Source organism: Spermophilus citellus (assembly GCF_964194105.1).
Source record: "Spermophilus citellus genome assembly, chromosome: 13".
In the NCBI taxonomy this organism is placed as follows: domain Eukaryota; kingdom Metazoa; phylum Chordata; class Mammalia; order Rodentia; family Sciuridae; genus Spermophilus; species Spermophilus citellus.
In genome coordinates, this window is record NC_138193.1 from 80563276 (window position 1) to 80590084 (window position 26809).

Here is a 26809-nt window from a genome sequence, read left to right on the forward strand (position 1 = left end):
GATATATCATCAGTGTCATTTAAATCTCATTTAAAAAGTTACATCACAAACTAGGACTAAACTTAATCCAAATTAGAGACCCAAAAGATTTTTGGATATTCCCACACAACCACATGTTATTCGTTCAATAGAATGCTATAAAATCATGAAAATTTTTGCAGTTCAATACTTGCAAAAAGACTAGAAAGATACACAATATATGGCACAATGAAAGTAGCTAAGTTAAGGTGGGTGGCAAAATTTGAGTTGCTTTCTTTAAATTTTCCGTATTGTCTGGATTTTTTTTTTCCAGTAATAAGTTCACTCTATTTTTTTTTAATAGCTGGGGAAAATGATGCTTTTACTCAATCAAAAAACATACTCCTGCTTTTCATTTCAAAAAGTTGTAGTTCTGAGAAGAACTTGTAGAGCCATTATTTGACTATTGACAACCATCTTCCTTCAGTACTAAACACATTCAGAAATAAGAAGGGTATATTGTGCTAAAATTAAAAATCCAAGGAGGTAGAAGTATAATCATTAAAATCATTTTGGAAAAGTATTTTATGGAAAAGAAATTAAATAGTTCACTAAAATCTGAGTATTTCCACAGATCCAGATTCTTCCTGGAAAACTTTCTGGCTAGCTGAACTTTCCAGAAAAAATTATGTAGTGGGGAGATTCTCTTTGTTGCCCAGGTTGGATTTTTTTTTATATATTTTTAGTCAAAGAACACTTTGCCACCCCAGGAACTTGCCAGATAAGTTAAAATTTAATTGATTTCTATATAGATGCTGTCAAAAACCTACTAAACAATTGAATATTTTAAAGACATTCAAGGGGAACAATCAATTATCTGTTATTCTAAAAGTTTCTTCTACTAATACATCAAGTTAAGATTAATAAAAAATTAATGTTCCCCAGGAATTCTTCACAGGATTACATTTTATATAAGCCTTTGATTTTTTAATCAGTGATAATTAAAAACATTTATATGAAAAGAATTTGGTATCATCTACAAAAGTAGGATACTATCCATCAAGTCATATATTACCTTATGTAGAGTTATATATAAATTCCTTTTTAACTTTATTGATAGGAGAAAGCTCCTGTCACTAGACAATAAGATATATACAACTCATACCTAAGTTTTAGTTATGTCTCCTAAAAGGCTTGACTTCTGGAATATCTTCCAATATTATGTGATTCCTGACCTTTTAGTATATGGAATACAGAGTTCTACTATAAACATTTTATAAAGTTGCTTCAAAATCATGCTGAAGATGGCTGCTGCCAACATTACAAATTTGAACCAAAAGTCACAATTCTGTGTAGGTATCTCTCAAACAAAATTTGATGTCAATGATGCAATAAGGCATCACTGACAACAAATGTCTCAAATTTATTAAACTTAATTTTCAAATTAGAAGGTTGGGGCAGAAGGGATGGTGAAAACAAAAATAAAAAAATGAACAAAAAACTCAGTGGTTTCACTACTGGTGAAACAATTATTTTAAAATATATAGGTCTCTCCTAATGCAAATATTTAAAACTTTTAAGTTTGCTTAAATTTACTTACCATGTCTTTTCAAAATTAACACGGCATTTTAATTATAACAAAGAAGCTTACATACCTTATGTAAACAAGTATCCACTACCCAATTGCACACATTTTCCAGGTCATCAGACACCTCAAGCCTAGATTTAACAAATTCACAGAGCTCCTCATTACTCATAACATCCCAGATCCCATCACAAGCCAAGATGATAAATTCATCCTCTTCTGCTCTTAAAATTTCATAAACCTCGGGCTCTGGAGAAACAAGTTGTTCTGTAGGGCCTTTGCCATCAACACACTTGTAATCATAGTCCCCCAGAGCACGAGACACTGCTAATGAACCGTTAACACGCTGTATCATCACGCTGCCTCCTGCATTTTGGATTCGCTCCTTTTCCCTTGGATTACAAGGTTTGTGATCCTGGGTAGAAAAGCAGACTTGTCCATTCCTATACAGAACAGCACGTGAATCACCACAGTTGATAAAGTAGACATGTGTAGGTGAGATCATAACTCCCACTGCAGTTGAACCGCTCCTGTCCATCCCGTTTCTGAGGTCTGAAAAGTTACGCATATATTCATCTATTTTCAAAAAGCCAGTTCTGATACCATTTTTGACATTTTCCACTGAAGGCGCAACAGCTGATCCTGATTTGCCAGCTGCCCTGAAGTCTTCATTAGTAGTGATGTGTTCTAATAAATGTGTTGAACAGTAATTTGCCACTCGGGATCCAGCATGACCATCATAAACTGCAAAAAATGACCAGTCTTCCAAGCCATGAGGAATACCTACGACAGCTGTGTGTGCATCTTCCATTTCCACTCTCCATCCTTGCATGCTGCTCAAGCCATAACGTAAACCATTCCCAGCACCATGAGCATTATGTTTTTCAGTTTTGGGTTTATCCAAAAATGCACCCATGTTTAGTAATGAAATCTGAAAGAAAAAAAATGATAGGTGTTAAATGTTTAAATTTGATAGAAAATTTCCTAAAATATTTCACCTATTCAAGTGACTCTTATCAAGTATATTTATCACTATTATCCTAATTTACTAGAAAAACAAAAAAAGTAACCAAGAAATTTCTGTCTATATCTTCTTCTACAACAGTGGTTTTCAACGTTAGCACATTAAAATCGAAGAAATTAAATCACTATTTCTGGAGGTGGGACCTGGACATCAGTACTTCTTAAAGTCGCTCTGGTGATCAGAACATGTAGACAAGTTGAGTAACACTGTTGTAGGAGAAAGAAAAACCAAGAAATAAAACTTGGTTAAGAAGTATTTAAAAATTCAGTTTACAAGATAAATCTAGGGTTTCATATAAGTCTACAATAAGACTGAACAATGGGACTGGAGCTGTGACTCAGCGATAGAGTGTGCACCTAGCACGTGCGAGGCACTGAATTTGATCCTTAGCACCACATAAAAATAAATAAAGGTGTTGTGTCCAACAACAACTTAAAAAAAAGACTGAACAATGAGAATATTTGGAACAATAAGTTATCTTGTTCAATAAATTAAAAAAGAAAAACTAATATATTTAGAAAGACTTTCCACAAAACAAGTATGAAAATCAATGTTTTCCCTAATGATCCTACGTATAACTCCTTTATAAAATTCAATTAAAATATAAAAATTTCCATTCTGTAAATATTTGGTTTTTATTTTGATGTTTTTGTTTGTTTGTTTTTTGTTTTAAAGAGTCTTGTTATGTTGCCCTAACTGACCTTGAACTCCTGGGCTCATTATGTCCTCATGCCTCAGCCGCCAGAGTATCTAGTACCACAGGTGTATACTACTTGCCTAGCCTCGTACATAAGGTTTTATCAAGGTTTTACCATACATCAAATCGAAAACAATTTTATTTGTTACACTTGTATTCCGTTAAGAACATAAACTTAATATGGTGCTAAAGCACATAATTCATACCGCCAAGCTTTGTGATCCATGAAGTAGCTACCTAGTGTTGGCTGGCAAAGACTTAAAAACCTTAGAATTGTAAAATACTGCTGTGCATCCCCCACATCTCCCTGACCAACTTTATTATTATAGAATATAGCTTTCTGAACTGAGCAGTGGCTCTCAAAACTGAGCATAAGAATTCCCTGGTCTACATATAATCCTGGCCCTCCATTCCAGCTGTGTGACTTTGGGCAAATCTCTTAGTCACTGTATACTTTACAGGGTTGCAGTGAATAATGAGTTAATGTAAAGTGCTTAGAACAGTGCGTAAAAACATTAGTAAACAACATAAAATGATTGCTTTTACTATCTATTCAAAATGCAAATTCCAAAACCTTTTTTAATAAATATTGGATGTGACCTTCAATAAAGCTTGCTGGAGATTTAAGAATCATGCTTTGAGGGGCTGGGGTTGTGGCTCAGAGGTAGAGCACTAGCCTAGCATGCATGAGGCACAGGGTTCGATCCTCAGCACCACATAAATATAAAATAAAGATATTGTGTCCACCTATAACTAAAAAATAAACACTAAAAAAATCACTCTTTGAGCTAGGTATGCTGGTATACACTTGTATTCCAAGCAACTCTGGAGACTTAGGCAGGAGGATCTCAAGTTGGAGGCCAATCTCAGCAATTTGGCAAGGCCCTAAGCAACTTAGTGAGAACCCTGTCTCAAAATAAAAAGTAAAGGGCTGGGATGTAGCACAGTGGTAAAATGTCCCTGGGTTCAAACCCTAGTACCAATAAATAAATAAATAACTTGTTGGGGGGGGGGGCGGGTACCAAGGATTGAACTCAGGGGTACTTAGCTACATCCCTTATCCTTAATCCTGGCTTTTGCTGAGGCTGGCTTTGAACTTGTGATTTCCTGTCCCAGCCTCCGGAGATGCTGGGATTACAGGCATGCGCCACTGAGCCCGGCAAATAAAACATTCTTTAAAAGGAATCATGCCAGTGAGATCCTGTCTCTAAATAAAATACAAAATAGGGCTGGGGATGTGGCTCAGTGGTTAAGTGTCCCTGAGTAACATTCCCAGTACCAAAAAAATAAAATAAAATAAATAACAATAACAACAACAAAAAAACAAACAAGGAAATACTGATCTAGATCAGTTGACTCCCATTTGGGTCTAGACTTCTTTTTAACTTTTTTCAGCTATGCATTATAGAAAAAAATTAAAACCATTTTTAATTAAAAAATTTTAAAAATCTGAAAACCATTCAATATATATGAATATATATGCATTTATAAATTAGATATTAAATTTACAACTTGTGTGTCTATCAACTTGTAAATAAATGTATTAATAAATTACACATGTATTTACAAAAAGGAATCTTGAAGGTATAAAAATTTAAAGATTATTTCTTATTCAGTATATATAAAATATGTCAATATTTTATATTGATACTAATGTAATGTGGTTTTTTTCACTTTTTAAAAAATATTTGTTATTTTAGTTTTAGGTGGACACAATATCTTTATGTGGTGCTGACAATTGAACCTAGTGCCTCATGCACACTAAGCAAGCACTCTACCACTGAGCCCCAGCCCCCGCCCCCTTTTTTTTTTTTTGAGGTACTGGGGAATTGAGCCCAGCACCTTGCACATCGTAGGCAAGCACTTTACCACTGAGCTACATCCCCAGTCCAGTGCTTTATTTTAGAACATGCTGTTTTAATATTCTATGACACTTAGTTGAAAACCTAGTTCTAAGTACTTACTTAGATTCTTTTATTATTGAAGGGTATTTCTTCTTAAAAAAAGGGGGGGGGGCAACTTGTAAAGATATATAAGTGCAAATGAAATTGAATTGTTGGCTATATTATATTTATATTGACTATTTTTATATTTATTTATATATACTTAATAAACCACTTTTCAATCCCATCTACCAATTATGGGGAAAAAAGATTTCATCACAGCTTCCATCTTCTCTGATGTTGTTGCAATTAAGTTACTGCTGTTTCACGTTTTAACAAATAGGTTCAAAATCCACAAGAATTCCTCATTTACAATTTTTTTTAAAGTTTAAAATTTTTGCCAAATTTGATTTTAATTTAAGGAGTGATCTTTGACAGAAAGCTATATGGATGCTAAGAATCAAAGTGAACCTGGAAGACCAGCTTGGAAAACAATCATAAAACTAAACATCTCCTGGGCTGGGGCTGTAGCTCAGATGTAGAATGTTTGCCTCACACATGTGAGGCCCTAGGCTTGCTCCTCAGTATCACATTAGATAGATAGATAGATAGATAGATAGATAGATAGATAGATAGATAGATAGGTAGGTAGGTAGCTGGGCTGTAAAACACTGAAGATTCCACCAAGAACAGCCTTGCCTGTCTACTAACTTCTCACTGTAATGACTCCTACATTCCATATTTTCGCTCTGAAAGTCACTTGCTCTAGACTCAATGTTCCGGGAATTAGCATCTAATTGACAGAGGTTAGATAACCAAGAACATCTTTTGGCTGTATCAGAAATCACATTCTTTTGCAAACTGGTAATTTTTTAGTAAGTTCCAAAATGACCTCATTTTCAAGTTGGGATTTTTCCCACCATAATTTTAAAAATGTTCTGAAACATCACACATGAGTTTATAAAATGTGTGTATATAGCTGAAGAGTAATAAACTCAACAACCATGCACTCACCACAGTTTATCAACACCACTAAACCTCTGGACCTCTCTTCCCATCCAGGTGGGCACTATTTTAAATTTTCTAATTAGAATTTCTTGTAGTTCCATATTCATGTGAGGTTGTTTAGTTTTACATGGTTAGCACTTTACACTGATATACAGCACATTTTTTTCTTGTTCAGCATTGTATTTCTGAGTGTTTACACTGACACAGAATTATAATTCATTCATTACACTGCATTACATGTCTGTACAACTTATTTATCTATTTCAATACAAGTTAACATTTTGAGTTTCTTGGGTTTTTTTCTTTTTATTATAAACAATGCTGTTTTGAAAAATCTTGTTGCACATAAATAAGTTTTCCTACAATAAGCACCTAAAGTGCAAAGGGTTTAAAGTCTAAACTTTGACAATTAATAGTGATTATACCCACCCCCCAACAAAAATCACACACAAGTACTGCCCTGTGGTATGGTATTCTGTCTTCAATTACTTAATATAAAGAACTGGATTCACAGTTGTTAGAGGGAAAAATTACAAACAAAACAAACTAATCTCCAACTATATAAAACAAACCACATAAGAATTAAAAGATAAAATTTCCTACCACTCCTAAAAATATTAAATATATCTATTATTTTTGATACCAGGAATAGAACTCAGAGGCACTCAACCACTGAGCCACATACTGAGCCATATTTTGTATTTTTATTTAGAGACAGGATCTCACAGAGTTGCTTAGTACCTTGTTTTTGCTGATGCTGGCTTTGAACTCTTGATCCTCCTGCCTCAGCCTCCTGAGCTGCTGGGATTAAAGGCATGCATGCACCACCACGCCTGGCTAATAATTAATTTTGATGATAAACTTTCTGACAAAGAACAAGAAAACTAATCTCAAGAGTTGTTTTTTTAAAAATCAAATTTCAAGTTTTTCAACCTGCCTTTGTTGGCAGGTTGGTGGCATACTGTTCTTGCTAATTACACTATATTAAGTGGAACAAATCTCAAGTTAGCCCTCAGTTTACAGTCAAGCCCAATGTTACTTCACATTCAAAAACATAAACAAAATTGACAGCACAGTAGAAAATAATAGGGTATCAAAGAACACAGTTAATCTTCAAACACCAGGTGACATACATATAAAAGTAAAAGGGAAAGAGTATATTGCACTCAACGTTTGTAGTAACTGATTCTAATGTAACTCATATAAAGAGGACTATTTTTGTTTACCATATTAGGAAATCTATTTTTTCTCCCAGTGCTGGGGATGGAACCTAGGGCCTCATAAATGCCAGGCAAGCACTCTATTACTGAGCTACATCCTCAGGTCCTAACTATTTTTTAAAACCATGTCCTTGTCCTTTAACTACCCCCCAACTCTGCAAAGTCATATCTCCTTCCTGGAAAGCAAGGTATCCAATCTTCTAGAAATTCTTTCCCCAAGTTGCTCTACTAAACTTCATTAACACTTCATTAACATCAACACTTTGTACTTTCTACTTTGCATATTTAATGACCCTTCTGTGTGTACCTCAATCTCCCACAATAGATTTCTTTTTTTTCCTCTGCCAAAAACAAATAGTGAATAAATGCGAGCAGATGATTTGTTTTTTAAATTAGCCCGGAGAAAGTGGTTTGACCAATCAACACTTCAACTCCCAATAAATGTGATAAATCTTTTATAGCCACACTTCTCCATGGAGCCAGAGTGGACTCCCTGGAAAAAGGCAATACCTGTATTAAAACAAGAAAGATAATGGCCTCAGACAAAAACAAAACTAAATACCAACTTAAGTATTAGAAAAGCCTGGTTCTTTCAGATAAAGATTTTAGGGCTGGGGATGGGGGGTACAGCACCCAGGAATGGGATATGGAGTAAGGTTGCTAAAATGTCATCCACCACATGATGGCAATCAAGGAGCTGTACTATACAAAGTCATGCAACCCAGAAGACAAGCATGGACTATATAATGTATTTGGCTTTTATGCTCTAGATTTATTTCTCTTTGGATATTCTCTACCCTTTAATAATGTTTAAATATCTTAATATATCTCAATTATCTTTAGTTAAATTAAGGTGAAAAAGACTCATGCCTGTATTCTGGAAAGGACACTGAAGGTAAAATGAATAATGTCTCCCTTAATTCAATATGAGTACAAATAGTGATAAGGGGTAGGGTCCCCATAATGGAGATAAATCTTGGCAGAAGAGACCTGACAGAGTCTGGACTCCTAACTGCCTGGGCCTAGATATAAATTTTTTAAAATTAATTTTATTGATTTATTTGAGAAGGGGTCTCATTATGTTGTCCAGGCTGGCCTTAAACTGGAGGTCTTCCTGCCTCAGGCTCCCAAGTAACTGGTACTAAAGACATGCAGCACCATTTCTGGCTTGGATTTTTTTTTTAAAGGAAGTAATAGTTTACTCACATATTATAGTCAGAAAGCATTTTAACTAACAGTCAGATTTATAGGATCATTTATAAGGTTTGTCCATGAAAATTTATTCATATGAATTGCAGAAACAACTCTCAGACCAGTAGCCATTATTTTGAAATGACCTTGGAACATTTCGTAACAGGAAGTCCAGAAAGCAAACTATATGTTTGAATACACACAAAGATCTGGACTTTAATAAAATTAAACAAAATGATCCCAAAAGAACCAAGAAACCTATAGTGCTTAAAAAATAAATTTCTTATAATAAATAAAAGCATATAAATTCACATTCTCAAGATGTTGCTTGCCTATAGTCCCAGCTACTTGAGAGGCTGACCATCTAAAAAGATAACTAAATAAATGCAAACTTTCACCCAAATACAAACAATAAACCTAGACAGTGAACTATATAGGAAATAAGGAAAAGGCTGCACAATTTTATCTCTTACTCTACCAAGTGTTTGTTTTTCAAGGAAAAGAATGTCTCTGCCTATTGTGAAATTGTTTTTAGGATCTGATTAGTAACCCAATTACCAACTGCTGCCGACAGCTATAATTGATAACAACAAAAATTCGGCTTACAAAGGATACACAATTCAACTAGATATGTTGGCATTTCATAAAGACTACAGACTACCTGATCTTTCTTTAAAGCTTTTAAAGTTTATAACAGTTATGTAGACAGTTGCCCATGGAACACAAAACAATGGCAACAACAACTTTTCTCCAACTTAAAATAAACAAAAAAACAAAACTTTTCAAACCAAGTATGTATGAAATGTTACACACCACTCCCATCAAAACTAACATCTGGCTGGGCATGGTGGTACGTGCAAGTTATTCCAGAGACTTGGGAAGCTGAAGTAGGAGGACAGTAAATTCGAGGACAGACTTAGAAACTTAGTGAGACCCTGTCTCCAAATAAAAAACGAAATGGCTAGGAATGGCTCAGTGGTGAAGTGCTCCTGGGTCCAATGCTCAGTACTGTAGGAAAAAACAAAAAATCCCCACGTTTTTAGGAATCTGTATGTTTTCAGGCTATCATAAACTACTATCCCTAAGAAACTGGTTAAATGATAAAAACTGAGGTATATTTATAATTTACAAAATGCAACATAGGCCTGGGGTAGAGCTCAGTGGTAGACTGAGTTCTTGCATATTATATACAAGGCCCTGAGTTTGATTTCCAGAAAAACACACACACACACACACACACACACACGTATCATACATTTTCTGCAAAAATAACAAATGGCAAGAGAATATTGGAAATAAAGCTTTTAAAATTTGTCCTCTAATAAATATGAACCAAAAGTCATGTGTGAGGCCAGGTGTGATGTCATACACCTATACTGTAATACCAGCTACTCAAAGAGGATTGAGGCAGAAGGACTGCAAGTTCAAGGCTAGCTTCACCAATTTAGCAAGATCCTGATTCAAAAAATAAGTAAAAAGGGATAGGCATTTAGTTCAATGGAGGAAAGTCACCGGGTTCATTCCTAGCACCACAAAAAAAAAGTCACGAATGAAATTTGGTGACAGGAATTTGGAATGTTTGACAACCAAAAGCAACAATTATCAGACATTATGAACACAATGTACTGAAACTGTTTATAAGAGATAATCCTCACAATCTGGTTATAAATTCTGGGCATTATACAGAGTATCAGAATATTGTTATAACTTTGATTTGTCCGGTGGAAAAATACTCAAGGAGGCCCCAGTGATGATCTTTTACTGGTGAGTAGTTCTACAGATGCTTGAAGTGGTAGAGAATCCACAATCACACAATATTTTTTTTTTGAAAAGCCAGTCACTGGTTATGACTTGGTATACCTCTGAAATATTGAATTCCAAGTTTATAGGTGCCATGAGAAAAAAAGACTAAACAATAGCTAAACTTTGAAATCAACCTAGATGTCTTTCAACAAATGAATGAATAAAGAAAATGTGTTATATAGACACAATGGAATATCACTCAGCCTTAAAGAAGAATGAAATTATGGTATTTTCGAGTAAATGGATAAAGCTGGAGAATATAATGCTAACTGAAGTAAGCCAATCCCCCCAAAAAATGCGGAATGTTTTCTCTGATAAAAGGAGGCTGATTGTAGCGGGGTTGAGAGAGGGAGCATGGGAAGATTGGATAAAATATAGATAGGGCAAAGGGGAGGGAGGGGGAGGGAGGAGGCAAGGGGTAAAAAAAAGATGGTGGAATAAGATGGACATCACTACCCTAAGTACATGTATGAAGAAGACACAACTAGTGTGAATATACTTTGTATACAAGCAGAGAGATGAAAAATTGTGCTCTATATATGTAATATGGATTGTAATATACTCTGCTGTCATATATAACTCATTAGAATAAAAAAAATTTTAAAAATAAAAACTAAAAAAATAAAAGGGTTGGAGATGTGGCTCAGGTTAAGTGCCCCTGGGTTCAATCCAATACATGAAAAAAAAAAAAAAAGTAGTTTTTTTTTTTTTTTGAAGTGTTTTTGCTCCTTTCCAACAAAAATAATTATTGAACAGGTCATGAACGTCACTTTGGTGCGCTGTGGTGGACCACATCTATAATCTCAGCAATTCAGGAGGCTGAGGCAGGAGGATTGCAAAATTTGAGGTCCGATTCGGCAATTTAAAGACTGTCTTAAAGGAGAGAAAACAAAACAAAACAAAAAACAAACCACTTATGTGTACAGTGTATAGTATGACAGGATAGCATATTTGCTCAATGTCCTATTTAAAGGACAGCTTGTTTATATAATATACTATATTGTCCACGTGTCCTAACTATAGAAAAATCTATTTTAATTCATAATAATAAAAGATATAAGTAAAAATGAAGTTTCTACATTATGATTTCCAACCAATTTTAGTGCCATTTTCTCTGAAATAATCATAGAATTGAAATCTTGGACTTAATGGGTGAACAAGCTGCACTCCCCATTTCAATTCCACTCCATTCAGTATATAGTTATAATAAATTAATGCTGATCCCTCACCTCCAAAGGAGATGGAGGTTTATTTCTTAAGAAGGTACCATGAAGCCAGGTGCAGTGGTGCAAGCCCATAATTCCACCAACTCAGGAGGATGATGCCCTCAAAAAACTTAGTGAAACCCTACTCTAAATAAAACAAAAATAAGGGCTGGGGATTAAGTATCCCTGGGTTCAATCCCCATTCAAAAAAAAAAAAAAAAAAAGAGGTACCATGAATGAAATTTTCTGAATTGAAGAATACCAAACAGATTAAGAGAGGAACCAGATTTTAAAAATTAAGTGAAAGTTTATACATTTCTTATTTGATTTACTAGCATTTTTCAGACAACTGGCTCCCAAAATACTGGCACCAATTTACATTCTTTAAACAAAAGATGAGAAGAGTCTTTAAAGGAAGATCTAAAGACAATAACAGTGGAGGTTATCCAATCACCATACAGCCAACCCCACAGCAAACAAACCTCATAAACAGGCACAGAGCTTCCAATCAATGCTCACTTTAAAATATAAGACCATTCATGGCCCAACATAAAAGAATTTTCCTAATATAAGAATCTGAGATAAAAACAGGCAGAAAATGAAATATTGGAAAAGAAAAGAGCTTCACTGGGAAAGAGAAAAGTACAGAAAGATGAGAGAAGGGAAACGACCAAAACACACACACACACACAACTCCTTTTAGAAAGGTAATCATTTTGAATCCATAACAGAACATTATATTAAAAGAAAAATAAGAGCATTCAGAGGAAGAAAAGATCCCCTGAAAAGTAAAAACAATGTTAAAAAAAAAAAAGCTGAGAAAAGTTGAAGAAAACCCAAAGAAATCAGAACTCACGACAGAGATGGTAAAATACAAGAGAATTGGTCCAGGGGGTTGAAGAGTGAAACAAAACAAACAAAAACAGTAGTAAGAGGTACAGATTAAAAAGAAAGACCTCTCATGAAATGAAGGAAAGATTAATGAGGGCAAAGAACTGAAAAAGCTAAACTCTCATCTTCTTTAAGGGAAAGCCAATAGATAATTCCTACAACAGAAAAATCAAGAAGTGGCAACAGAAGCACTTCGTTTAGAGATGAAAAGATCAACTTGTAAAGGAATCAGCTGTTGAATTCTCACTGGTTGCTTCAAGGCAAACTTCTCCAAGAAGAGGAAGACAGGAAGTACCAAGGCTTATAAAATCACTTGGTTCTTTAAAATATATAAAAATATAATTTAATTTGAAAACACTACCAACTTTCTATACAAAACACAAAATAAGACAGCACATTACACAATAACAAGGAGCTTCATATCACAAGCTAAATTTCTCTTGGTCCTACCTATCGGTAAGAAAAAGAACACAATGAAAAAATGGACCCAAAACCCACAAATGGATTTTTAAAATAACTTTGTTTATTTTTTATGTGGTGCTGAGGATCAAACCCAGTGCCTCACACATGCTAGGCAAGCGCTCTATCACTGAGCCACAACCCGGCCCCGCAAATGGATTCTTAACTATGTTCAACATTATAGGAAGAAAAATTAAAATTAAGACTACACTAAAGTATTTTTTCCTCATGTATTGGACTGACAAAGATCAAAGGCTTTGTAATCATTGACTTGAAGAGACTATTCAGAAAAATACCCACATTGCTGGTACAATCTCATAGGAAACTTAATATAACTTTTAAAAATTACCTTTGCATATACCTTTAATCAAATTCTAAAAATTCATCTACAGTTTACTCTTATAAAATGCTTATACACTGTATCACTGTTAGTAAAACATGACCGTGGTATGGTGGTGCAGACCTATAATCACAGCAATTTGGGAGGCTGAGTCAGAAGGATCACAAATTCCAGACCCAGCCTTAGTAACTTAGTGAGACCCTGTATCAAAATAGTTTCAAAAAAGGGCTGCAACCCTGTATCAAAATACAGGTTTAAAAAAGGGCTGCAGGCCGGGCTGTTTGGCACATACCTGTAATACCAGCAGTTCTGGAGGCTGAGGCAGGAGGATCACAAGTTCAAAGCCAGCCTCAGCAATTTAGTGAGACCCTAAGCAACTCAGTGAGACCCTCTCTCTCTAAATAAAATACAAAAAAAGGACTGGGGATGTGCCTCAGTGGTTAAATGCCTCTGAATTCAATCCTTGGTATAAAAAAGGGAGGTAGGGGAGATATAGTTCAGTAATAGTGTGCTTGGTTAGCATCAGCCAGGACTTGGGGTCAATCCCCAGTACTGCAAAAAAAAAAAAAAAAAAAAAAAAAAAAAAAGACATGAAACTATTTGTATCACTCAGTTGGGATCTATTTTTTTAACAGGTGGTTGTGAATAAATATTTAATGATATAATACACTACAATTTGTAAAATATATACAGTCATACTGTGTGTATGTGATTGTGTGTATGTGTGTTTCATTTTCAGGAAATATACCAGAACTAGAAACTTGGGGAAAGAGATATCAAGTGGCTGGGAGACAGGAGAGATATTGTATATCTTTTCCATTTTAACCATGTGAACATAATAAAAATAAAATCACTTAAAATTTAATACCATTTGATGATATTATTTCAACTAGGAAATTCTTTTGAGTGAAACCTTTTTTCTTTTTCTTTCTTTCTTTTTTTTTGGAGATGGGTTTCACTAAATTGCCCAGGCTGGCCTTAAACTTGAGATTCTCTAGCCTCAGTATAGCAAGTGGCTGGGATTAAAGCCACACACCACTGAACCCAGCAAGTGAATCCTCTTTTAGCAATCAGAAGCCATAACCTATAAAAATCTGGAGAACAATATTGATATTATAAATATCAATATCAATACTCAAAAGTCTTCTCTGCAAAATTACAATTACCCACATTGATAGAGAGTGGACCATTCAAAACAAGCAGATACACCTTTTTTAAAATCACACTGTCCTTTCCTTGAAGAAGTAAACTCACTGGTGAAACTTACTATCAAAAATAATAATAATAAATAAAATCCTGAATTCTACATTCAATTCAGAATGAGGCCTTTCTAAGCATCAAACTACACTACAGTGAATATATATACATGAATATATATACATCACAATAACCGAATGAAAACTTCCTTTCTAAAAGGAATTTAGCCTATTTTGCACTACTGACTTAATATGTAGTGCTGCTACATTCTAAGTATCAAATTCTACCTAATTGAATTCCAATTCCATTATACACTGAACAAAATCCTTGCAGTGCCTTTTATAATTTGATAGAAATAAGATTAGCAGGTAGTTCCCCAGACATTGATATTAATGCTACATTATTAAGGATGTTAGCAAAAATCGAATATTTCTGATAAATGTTGCAAGATATTTCTTTAGTCTAAGATACTGTAGTGTAAGTACACTTTCACAGACTTGATATAATAAAAGCAATATTGATGGAGATTTTAGTTAGCAACAAAAAACTACTGTAAAACAAAACAACTTTTCCATGTGACTAATATGTAGACTCAAAGTTATCCTGGCAAAAACCCTAGATATAAAAGTTAACATTTACAGTCTCTTTAATATGATTGGGAACTGGAGCCTAAATTAACTTCATCTACATTAACTCAAACATTTAATTTTGGAACAATCTTATAAAGCACATAATTGTTTTCATTTTGTAGATGAAGGCACCAAGTCTCAGAAAGACTGAAAACTTGACCAAGTAGGTAGCTGAGTTGTTCTAACCCAGGCTATGTAGCCCAGAGTTCATGCTCTTAACTACCACCAATACACGCTTTAGTAGATATTAAAAGTATGCTAATTTTTGCCAGGTACAGTGGTGTATGCCAGTTATCTCAGCAACTCGGGAGGATCGAAAGTTCAAGGCCAGCCTGAGCAATTTTAGTGAGACCCTGTGGAAGTTTAATACCCAGGAGAAGGAAAAAAAATTTTTTTTTTCTCCAGAGTTGTGAGACAAATTTATTTCTTCACTTGAGAAAAATATCTCCATTCCCAGGCACAGAAGCTCTTGACTATAATCCCAGCAATTTGGGAGGCAGATGCAGGAGGATCCCAAATTCAAGGCCAGACTTGGCAACTTTGTAACACCCTGTTTCAAAATTTTAAAAAAGGAAGCCTGGGAATACAGCTCAGGAGTAAAACACCCTGGGTTCTACAGAGTGCTCCCCATCACCATGCTAAACAAACAAACAAAATGCTGACATTAGCCTTGATTCTGCTTTCTTTCACACACTTTCATTAGGAAATTCCATCAGTTCTCCTTGAAAGATGGACCAAATCAGTACGCTTCTCTACATTAGTAGCTTCCACTATTCCAATGGACCAACTAAAGTTATCTTTTATGACAGCCTTTTAACTAGCACTTAGCCCTGCTTCTCTTTTGCCTTCCTATAATTCATTTTCTAGAGTGAACTTTCTTAAATGTAATGGAATTATGTCTCTCAAAACCTCCAATTGAATTTAGAAGAAAATCCAAATGTATGACAATTCTTTATAACCTGATCCCTGTTTACTTCTTGAACCTTTACTTCTGGAACCTTGTAACTTTTTGATCATCACTTTTGCTCTCTGGCCACAATGGCCTTCTTTCCATTCCCTTGTTCTCCATCTTTTAACCTTCTTTTTACTTTCTTTTTTGCTTCTAAAAATCACCCTCATCCCAACTACCCATAGCTATAGAGCTAATCTCTTCTTGACATTTAGATCTCAGCCCAAATGTCAACTCAGAGAAACTTTCCAATCTTAGGTATTCTCATACACATTCTCCATTATATCTCATGTCCCTGTTTTTTTTAAAACTGTTTTCATTAAATTGTTTACTTCTTTACCCTAACTAGAATGTAAGCTCCATGAAAAGATGAACTCCATCTGTCTTATTCATTACCAAAACTAATAAAACAATCATGGCATAGAAATTGATCTCATTTATGTGAAATCAATAAATGAATGAGCAAGTGAACACTAAATCAAGTAGACTGCTATATAAAATATGTATCTGATAATGCTTACATTATTGGAGCCCTACTGGAACTGAAAATGGGGACCCAAAGTTACTGACTCAACCTCAACAAAATTATAATATATAAATACAACAGAGTAAGTTTGGTGCCAAACACATAAAGCATGGCATTAGTTCTGAGAACCATAATTTAACAGGGACACTGATGAAACTAATAAGAAAAGTAAGAAGATCAGATAAGACATTAAAAAAAAAAAAAAGTTGGGGGCTAGGGATGTGGCTCAAGCGGTAGCGCGCTCGCCTGACATGCATGCGGCCCGGGTTCGATCCTCAGCACCACATACCAACAAAGATGTTGTGTCCGCCAAGAACTAAAAAAAAAATAAATATTAAAAATTCTCTCTCTCTCTCTCTCTCTCTCTCTCTCTCACTCTCACTCTCCTCTCTCACTCTCTCTTTTAAAAAAAAAAAAGTAGGGACTGCTTAGAAAAGAGAGGTATTAAGTCCTAAAAGAACTGATGGTGAACACTGAATTCTTGTAAAAAAAGAAAAGACTTATTAATTTATTCCAGAAAGCAGATTCAGGATCAATGGATAAAAGGCAGGGGCTGGTTAACATTAAGACTTCTTTTTGTTCCACAGTGCTGAGGATGGAACCCCGGGCACTGGTACATGCTTAGGCAAACACTCTACCACTGACCTACATACCCAACCATAAGACATCTTTTCAAAAACATCTGGGAGATATAGCTCAATGGCAGACAGAGCACCTAGAATTCAAGCCCCAGCACCACTATCAAAAAACAAAAGTTAAAACCCTACCTGTAACTCCTCTATATAATGTCTATTTAAATATACAAAAATCAATATGCATCACTTTGTTGTCTTCTGCAACATAAAGATAACAGTACCTTAGCTGGGGTTGTGGCTCAGTGGTAGAAAGCTTGTGCAGCACATGTGTGGCACTGGGTTTGATTCTCAGGACCACATAAAATAAACAAATACATAAAATAAAGATACTGTGTCCATCTACAACTTAAAAAATATATATATCAGTACCCTTGCCAAGATGAAATCAGAATAGAATATGGAAAGAAAAACAAGTTAACAAAGAGGGGGATTGAGAAATATACATTACAAAATGTCATCTTCCACTTAAAATGATGGATAACCTCAAATACTACTTAAAAAAAACATAAATGGTAACACAAATAAACAAAAACACTTGTATTCTTACTGTAAAATGTAAAAGTTGTACATATAAAAAATACATATGGAGAACTGGGGATACAGCTCAGAGATAGAATACTTGTCCAGCAAATGCAAGACCATGATTCAATCACCAGCACCAAATAGAAAAAAGAAACAAAAATAAATAAATTTTTAAAAAAATATATATGGTTGCTATGAGACTGATGAGGTTATGGGAGTTTATACAGACTCAAATCTATCTTTAACTGGCTCTATCAATAATTGTTGAAGCTGGGTTATAGGTAATAGGAATTCAATATATACTATTATTTCTATCTTTATGTGTGTCAAATTCTCCAGACAATAAAATTTTCAAAGCTAACTTAATGCTGTCCCTCTACATTTAAAATTTAAAATTAAAATTTTAAATTTAAAATTAGGACCACATTTTCCTGAATAACCACACTTGGATACTTTTTTTTTCTGCGAAGGGGTGGGGTGGGGGGTGTGGGGGGGTGAGGTGGGGGTAGGTAGTGGGGATTGAACCCAGAGGTGCTTTACCTCTGAGCTGCATTTCCAGTTCTTTTTGGTTCCAGGGATTGAACCCAGGAGTATTTCACCACTAAGTCACATCCCCAGACCTTTTTATGTTTTATTTTAAGACAGGGTTCTGCTAAGTTGCTTAGGGCCTCACTAAATTGCTGAGGCTGGCTTTGAATTGTGATCCTCCTGCCTCAGCCTGGGCCACTGGGATTACAGGTGCACCACCATGCCCAGCTTTTTTTGTTTGTTTGTTTTTGAGACAAGGTCTCATTTAAGTTGCTGAGACTGGCCTCAAAGTTGCAACTCTCATGCTTCAACCTCTCAAGCAACTGGGATTGCAGGCATGTGCGCCATTACGCCAGGACCACACTTGGATACTTTTTGATCCCAGAAATTCAAACTGAAGGACGTGTAGAGAAAAAAAAAATTGCCTTAATTTCATTATCCCTTTATTCCCTGATAATTACAAATACCAGACATTACTACCACTTTTACCAGCCCCATGCCCAAAGACTCTCCATCTGGTAAACAAAATGATGGGACATGCTGCACAGAAGTCTAGCCTGAAACCAAGCCTCTATAGGGACAACCAGGAGACTCATCTGAGAGAACTAATGGTCCTCCTACCTCTTATTTCATACAATTTTGCACCAATGGCTCATTATAATATGTAGTTATAATAAGCTTTTATCTTATCTGAGGCACTAAGGAATAAGAAAAACTTCTAAAGTGCTTACTCTTTGGCAGGATCTGTTTTAAATGCTTCACAAACATTTAACTCTTTTAAATTTTACCCTTTAGAAAAACAAGTATCAAAAATACAAGTAAAGCCAGACACCATCAGGCACGCCTGTAACCCCAGTGGCTTGGGAGGCTGAAGCATGAGGATCTCGAGTTCAAAACCAGTCTCAGCAACTTAGCGAAGCCCTAAGCAACTCAGCAAGACCCTGTCTCAAAGTAAAATATAAAAAGGCTGGGGATGTGGGTCAGTGGTTAAGTACCCCTCAGTTCAATCAAAAAAAAAAAAAAAAAAAAGAGGAAAAGCAAGGAAAAAGTCTCAAGACATCTTTAACCAAAGTAAATCATAAAACTCCAATGCCTTATACAGTATCACATGCCTGTAATCCCAACATCTTGGGAGGCTGAGATAGGAGGATTAGAAGTTCAAGGCCATCAAGGCCAGTGTGGGCAACTTAGACCCTGTCTAAAAAAAGGGGGGCTTGGGATATAGATCATTATGCAAAGCCATGATCTGATTCATAGTCTGGGGGAAAAGAAAAAAAAAAAGACCTTCTACAAAGGACATTCAGACATAGCAAAATTCTCCTCCTTACTGAAGCTGGCACACTTTTTGGAGAGGGGTACATGGACATTAGCAAGCCTTGCTCAACAACAACACAATCTATCAATCCTATCTGCTTTCTACCAAGAGGATGAGGTAGCATCGGGAAGCCTCCAGCTCATGTATAAGATATTCCCAGGAGTTTCTAAAAACTAGTATAATGTTCTTTTGACTAAAAGTAATATAAATAACAATAATATTGCTTCCCTTTGTATGTGTTCTGTGTATCAGACAGTATCTTATGATATTGATATGCACTGTATCATTTAATTATAGTAACAACCTAATAAGGTCAAAACTCTTAATATTCTCATTTTACAACACAGAAAAATGAAACACAAAGAGGCTTACTAGAAAAACTGGTGAAATACAAATAAAGTCTGGAGTTTAGGAAATACTAATATAGGTTTTTTAGTTTTGACAAAAGTACCATAGTAATATTATAAGTTAACATTAAAGAAAACTGGATAAGGGGTATTGAGGGAACTCTGTACTATCTTTACAACTTTTCTATAAATCTAAAATTATTTCAACATTGTTTACTTTAAAAATGAAAAGTAAAAGGTAAGCATCAGTTAGATCATTTCAACCAGTGTTGAATAAAACAACTGTCAGGCTGGTTATAGAAAACTCCTCCAGTGATTTTGTCAGTCATGCTCGAGTAGCTTAGAAACGTTTCTCCAAAATACCAAGATTATATAATAATTGGAAACTCTGACCCAGTGATTGTATTTCTGAGAAGTTACTACAATTTTTGGCTTATGGTAGTTCAAACTGATTTTATTTTAATAAATAACCTGAGAAATAAAATTAGTAGTATTGGATTATAATCCAAAGTGTAAAACAAATATCCATGAATCCATACTAATAAAAATAAATTACTGGAGCTGAGTGGCGTGGTACACACTATAATCCCGACTCAGGCCAGCCTCAGCTATTAGTAAGGCCCTAAGCAACTTAGTGAGATCGTGTCTCAAATAAAAAAATAAATAGAAAAGGGCTGGAGATTTAACTCAGTGGTAAAACATTCCTAGCTTAAATCCTCAATATCAAAAATAAACAAACAATGGAAAGAACAGACAAATCTTCAGTACAGAATTCTGAATAACTTATGTAAATACTCTGCTCTCAAAGTGATGAAGCATAACTTTCTTCCCCTCAGGTATGGACTGGAGACAGTGACTGCCTTTTCAAAGGGCACAAAATGAAGCTTTTTTTTTTTTAACCTGGAGATCAAACTCAGGTTTTTTCAGATGCTAGGCAAGCAAAGTGAGCTACATCCTCTTCGAAGACCACAAAATGAAAACAGAGGGAAGAAAGACAATAACTTCACATGAAGAAAACTGACAAGTTTTCAACTCAGCCAAGTGATCAACATCAACAGTTATAAATCATATACATAATACATATTCTTGTTATGTGTTTTAAATGGCATTTTACCTCTGTGGTCTTCCTCCCCAAAACAAATCCATAACCCCAGTCTAACCATGAGAAAAGTATTAGACAAATTCCAATAGAACACTATCCTACAAAGTATCTGACTAGTACTATGGAAAATTGTCAAGGTCATTAAAAAAAAGGGAAAAGTGTGAGAAACTGATGCACAGACAAGAGGGACTACAGAAACTTGATGACTAAATGTAATGTGTGGTACATTTGTGTAATATACTTGTAAGGTGATCTTGGAACAGGAAAAGGACATTAGGTACAAACTTAGAAAACAGGAATAAATTACAGGCTTCAGTTATAATGTATCAATATTAGCTCATCAGCTGTAAATACTCAACTGGGCAGTTGTCACTTGAGTTTTCTCTGATAGTTGCATACAGATATGGACTAGGAATTCATCTGAGATTGTCCCAAGGAGAATCTATACATGTACTCTCCTGTCCAACAATCTCCACATTTTCAGATTTCTTACACGGCACCTTGCTTCACAGAGGGAATGTCAGGAAGAATAATCAGGCCTTTTCTGATTTATCCTCAGAAGACAAAAGTATCATTTGTGCTGCATTCTGTTGGTTACATGCAAGTCACTGAGGCCTAATTAGATTCAAAGGAAAGGGATATAGATCCCAATTCTCAAAGGGAAAGAAAGAATTTGTAGGAGCTAGCAGTGTAGCTCAGTGGTAGGGTGCTTACCTAGCAGGTGCCAGGCCCTGGGTTCAATCCCCATGATGACCTCCGCCCCCCAAAAAAACTACAACCATGTATTAACACTACCACACAAGGCAAAAAGACAAGTTTGATGTGAGGAAAAAGGTGAACTACAGGGGTTCTGGATTTATAGATAACAGATTTAGCTGAGGGAAGAGGAGGAAGCCTTACTGAAAATCAGAGATTTTAACTATAATTTGCATAATGAATGCTGAAATACTCAAGACTTCTTTCACAACTCCCAGAAATCTTAGAAACCTCAGTCAAGTTAATAGTTCAATTGTTCAACTGATCTCTGAGGACTTTCAATACTCCCAGATAACATAGTTATAGACTACTTACAAACAAGAACACTCCAACACTGAGTGCTAGAGAGAACAGGATCTGTATGGGAAAGAGAGGAAGGCTACTACATGGTATACGTACACATCACTGCATTCACATAGATTTGGCATAGTGCTTGGTGCACAGCAAATTCAAGTTTTGCTGTTTGGAGCTTCCTAGAATTTTTATCCTGAATATTTTCAATCCAAAATTGGTTAAATTCAGAGATACATAATCCACAAATATGGAGGGCTTATTGTGAGAGGAAATCTAAAACAACAAAACTCACAAAAGCTGAGAGAATGATGTGATTCAGAGGATATAAGGGAGAAGAATGGAGAGAGTTGGCCGAGAGATACAAAGTTAAAATTATATAGGTGTAATCAATACTTAAGGTAATGGATATGCTAATTAGCTTAATTAATCATATATATACATATATATGTATATATATATATCACCTTGTACCTTATAAATATATACTGCTGAGGGCCATTGCCAAGTAGGAATGACACATCGATATTTCCTTGCCAGTGTACCCCATGTTAAATGGACTTGCCTTGGAAATTTGCTGTGACCTTGCATGTGTGTTTGAGAAAGGTGACCCTGCTCAATGACCAGGGTGGATCCAGGTTTTAGGAAGTATCCGGGTTTAAGATAATTTGGTTTTAAGGCGTTCCCGGTTTAAGACAATAGGGGTTTTAGGGAAGTTGGAGGTTGAAGATTATTGCTGCTGGGATTAGGGTGTTCCTGCTGCCTGAGTTCCCGTTGAGATTCAGAAAGTATTGGAAAAGAAAGCCTCATGGAGTAGGTGAATTGGGTGGCGGCAGAACTGGGATTTCCCCTGAACGTGTGTAGAGGCCAGTGTGAGTTCGGGAATAAAGGATTGCTGTTTGAATCTACAAGGTGTGTGGTGGCTCGTGATTCTGTGCCAAGCCCAGACATTGGCAATATACAACTATAATTTGTCAATTAAAATCAAGTTAGGGGGCTGGGGTTGTGGCTCAGTGGTACAGCATTTGCCTAGCACATGTGAGGCACTGGGTTCAATCCTCAGCACCACATAAGAGTAAATAAATAAAGGTATTATGTCTATCTACAAAAAAAAATTTTTTTTTTTTAAAAATCAAGTTGGGGGGCTGGGGATGTGGCTCAAGCGGTAGCGCGCTCGCCTGGCATGCGTGCGGCCCGGGTTCGATCCTCAGCACCACATACCAACAAAAGATGTTGTGTCCGCCGAGAACTAAAATATTAAAAATTCTCTCTCTCTCTCTCCTCTCTCACTCTCTCTTTAAAAAAAAATAATAATAATTAAAAAAAAATCAAGTTGGAAAATAACACCATCCCAAAATTGAATTTCTCACATTCCCTCTTTCCCCTCAAACCAAACAACCAACCAACTAACAAAGAGACTCAAAATATGGGAGAACAAAACTAAGAAAGTTGTAGGTCCAGTCTAGGGTACAACATGCAACTAGTTGATATTACAGAAAGAAAAGGAAGGAGAAACACTCTAAGAAATTATTCAGAAAAGTTTCCTAGAGCCAGGAACAATGGTGCACACCTGTAATCCCAGCTACACAGGAGGCTAAAGCAGGAGGATCACAAATTCAAGATCAGCATTATCATCTTAGCAAGTCCATCTCAAAATAAAAAATAAAAAGGGCTGGGTATTAAGCTCAGTGGTAAAGTGCCCAAACGCCCCTGGGTTCAATCCCCAGTACAAAAAAGAAGAAAAGTTTCCCAGAGCTAAACAACATGAATATAAATATAAACACTGAAAAAAGAACCATCGCAACAAAAAAGTATCTGAAAATTTTAAATACTGGTGATGAAAATAAAACCCAAAAAATTCCCAAAGGGAAAAAAAGAAGTTACATTACAGAAACCAAAACTACATAAGAAATCTTCAGAATAATATCTGGGAAAGCAAACATGAACATTTTCCTGTGGAACTATGGAAATTCTCATATACACCCAAGGAAAAGCATGCAATGATTCTAATGCAATGTAATACTCTACAGAAGTTAAAAGTATGGATGATACTTACATGTTATCACCATGAGTAAAACTCAAAAACAAAGAGAGGTAGAAAGGGATACACAGACCATGATGCCATTTATGTAAAATTGTGAAATTTACAATAGATTAGATGCATGAATATGGAGCAAAAAATACTAAAAACATGTTTGAATAGTATCTTGATAGTAGTTACTTTAAGACAAATGGTAGAGTGATAACATTTTGATAAAGTTGGTAATATTTTCTTCCCCTTTGAGAGAAATTTGAAGCAAACAGCAAAATGTCAATGTCTATAAAATCTTAATGATGTCACAGGGGACCCTTAAGAATCAACTTAAATTTTTATGTTGCAAAACTATTTAAAAAGATGCATACACCCACATGAAATTTCATGTCTAAGTAAACTCTCATTTCAGCACAACAATTCTATACCAATTTCACTGTTAAATGGTAATTAATACCCATTTCCTTGACAAACGTAACAGTAAAACTTAGTCCACTTCCCCTCCAAAAAAGGTACTTGTTCTGTTCAATTATGGAATGTGAAAATGCTATGTAAACACATATGTGGAACAGAAACTGTTTAGCCAAAATAAATGTCACTTCTGTTTTAACAGATGCCTTGTCTAACACTTACAAATAAAAGATCAAAGTCATTTAAATTTTATCTACTTACTAAATTTTTAAAGAATTCTTTAAGGGCTGGGGATGTGGCTCAAGCCGTAGCGCGCTTGCCTGGCATGCGTGTGGCCCGGGTTCGATCCTCAGCACCACATACAAACAAAGATGTTGTGTCCGCCGAAAACTAAAAAATAAATATTAAAAATTCTCTCTCTAAAAAAAAAAATACTATAAAAAAAAAAGAATTATTTAAAATTACTTTCAAAGAAGTGGGAAAAAATGTTTCAAAACTAAGTACAAGCGAGGGAATTCAAAAGTGATTCAGGACAAGGACCTAGGAATTAAACCAGAGACCCTGCACCTAATAGAAGAGAAAGTAGACCCAGTAGTGCACACCTAATCCATCATGTAGGATTAGGTCCCAACTTCCTTAATAAGACTCCTTAGCTCAAGAATTAACATCAAGAACCAATAAATGGGATAGATTCAAACTAAAAAGTTTCTTCTCAGCAAAATAAACAATCAGTGAGGTGAGTAGAGAGCCTACACAATTTTTACTACACGCACATCAGATACAGCACTAATCTCCATGATATATAAAAAACTCAAAAATATTAACATCAAAACCACAAATAACCCAGTCAATAAATGGGCCAAGGACCTGAACAGACACTTCTCAGAAGATGATATAAAATCAATCAACAAATATATGAAAAATGTTCAACATCTCTAGCAATTAGAGAAATGCAAATCAAAACTACTCTAGGATTTCATCTCACTCTCCAGTCAGAATGGCAGCTATCAAGAATAAAAATAATAATAAGTGTTGGTGAGATGTGGGGGGAAAGGTACACTCATACACTGCTAGTGAGACTGCAAATTGGTGCAGCCAATATGGAAAGCAGGATGAAGATTCCTTGGAAAACTGGAATGAAACCACCATTTGACCCATCTATCCCACTCCTTGATTTATACCAAAGGACTTTAAAACAGCATACTTCAGGGACGCAGCCACATCAATGTTTACAGCAGCACAATTCACAATAGCTAAATTGTGGAACCAACCTAGATGCCCTTCAGTATATAATTGGGTAAAGAAAATGTGGTATTATACACAATGGAATATTACTCAGCATTAAAAGAGAATAAAATCATGCATCTGCAGGTAAATGGATGGAGGTGAAGAATATCATGCTAAGTGAAGTAAGCCAATCCCCAAAAAAAACAAATGCCGAATGTTTTCTCTGATATAAGGAGGCTGATTCATAATGGGGATGGGGGGAAGCATGGGAGGATTAGATGAACTTTAGATAGGGCAAAGGGGAGGGAAGAAAAGGGGAGGGGGCACGGGGTGGTAGGAAAGAAGGTGGAGTGAGATGGACATCATTACCCTAAGCACATGTATGAAGACACAAATGGTGACTCTACTTTGTGTACAACCAGAGACATGAAAAATTGTGCTCTTTGTGTGTAATGAATTGAATCGCATTCTGCTGTCATATATAACAAATTAGAATAAAGAAAATTTTTAAAAAGTGACACAGGGAATAAGAAATAGGATTTTAAGTTTCAAATATTTTCTCAAAATCAAAAGTATCCAAATTTATACTTTTATCAAATAATCTGTAATACAAATGCCCTCATGTAGCTTAATCGATTGTGAAACATTTAACCAATGTGATAAACGAGTTTCTAGTTCAAGATAGATAGACACAACTGTTTGTTTTGAATCCCTCCTAATACTTCATAAAATGTTAATAAAGGAAAATTTTAAAGGTATAAAACACATAACAATGAGAAGGTAGGCAACAAGACAAGGGAGACAAAAAATATTCCACTAAAAGGTAAAAATATTTAAAATTTTTGGTAAATGTAATGTGGATGGGAGCATAGCAATCAATGAAACAGAATGGAGGGATCAGTAGTTCAACAAATTAGAACTGTGGAGGAAATTCTATGCAGGGTTAAGAACTCATACACAGTAAAAATGAGATCATGCACAGAACAAAAACAGAGAGAGCAACTAAAAGCTACAAAAAGCCATCAACTTCAGATTTCCTCATACAGACAAATCATAAGTGCTATTTTCCAAAGAAATT

The 26809-nt window shown here is 35.3% G+C and overlaps 1 protein-coding gene across 3 annotated transcripts in view; it reads right to left on the reverse strand.

Annotated features, from left to right (window-relative positions):
- Positions 1 to 26809, reverse strand: part of PPM1B (protein phosphatase, Mg2+/Mn2+ dependent 1B) — an 80330-nt gene that overhangs the window by 21721 nt on the left and 31800 nt on the right. For all 3 annotated transcript variants that reach the window (XM_081264652.1, XM_081264650.1, XM_081264651.1), the window contains exon 2: positions 1614 to 2474. In XM_081264652.1, coding sequence (XP_081120778.1) covers positions 1614 to 2459 — 846 coding nt within the window. In that variant the 5' untranslated portion in view covers positions 2460 to 2474. The remainder of the gene's footprint in view (positions 1 to 1613; positions 2475 to 26809) is intronic.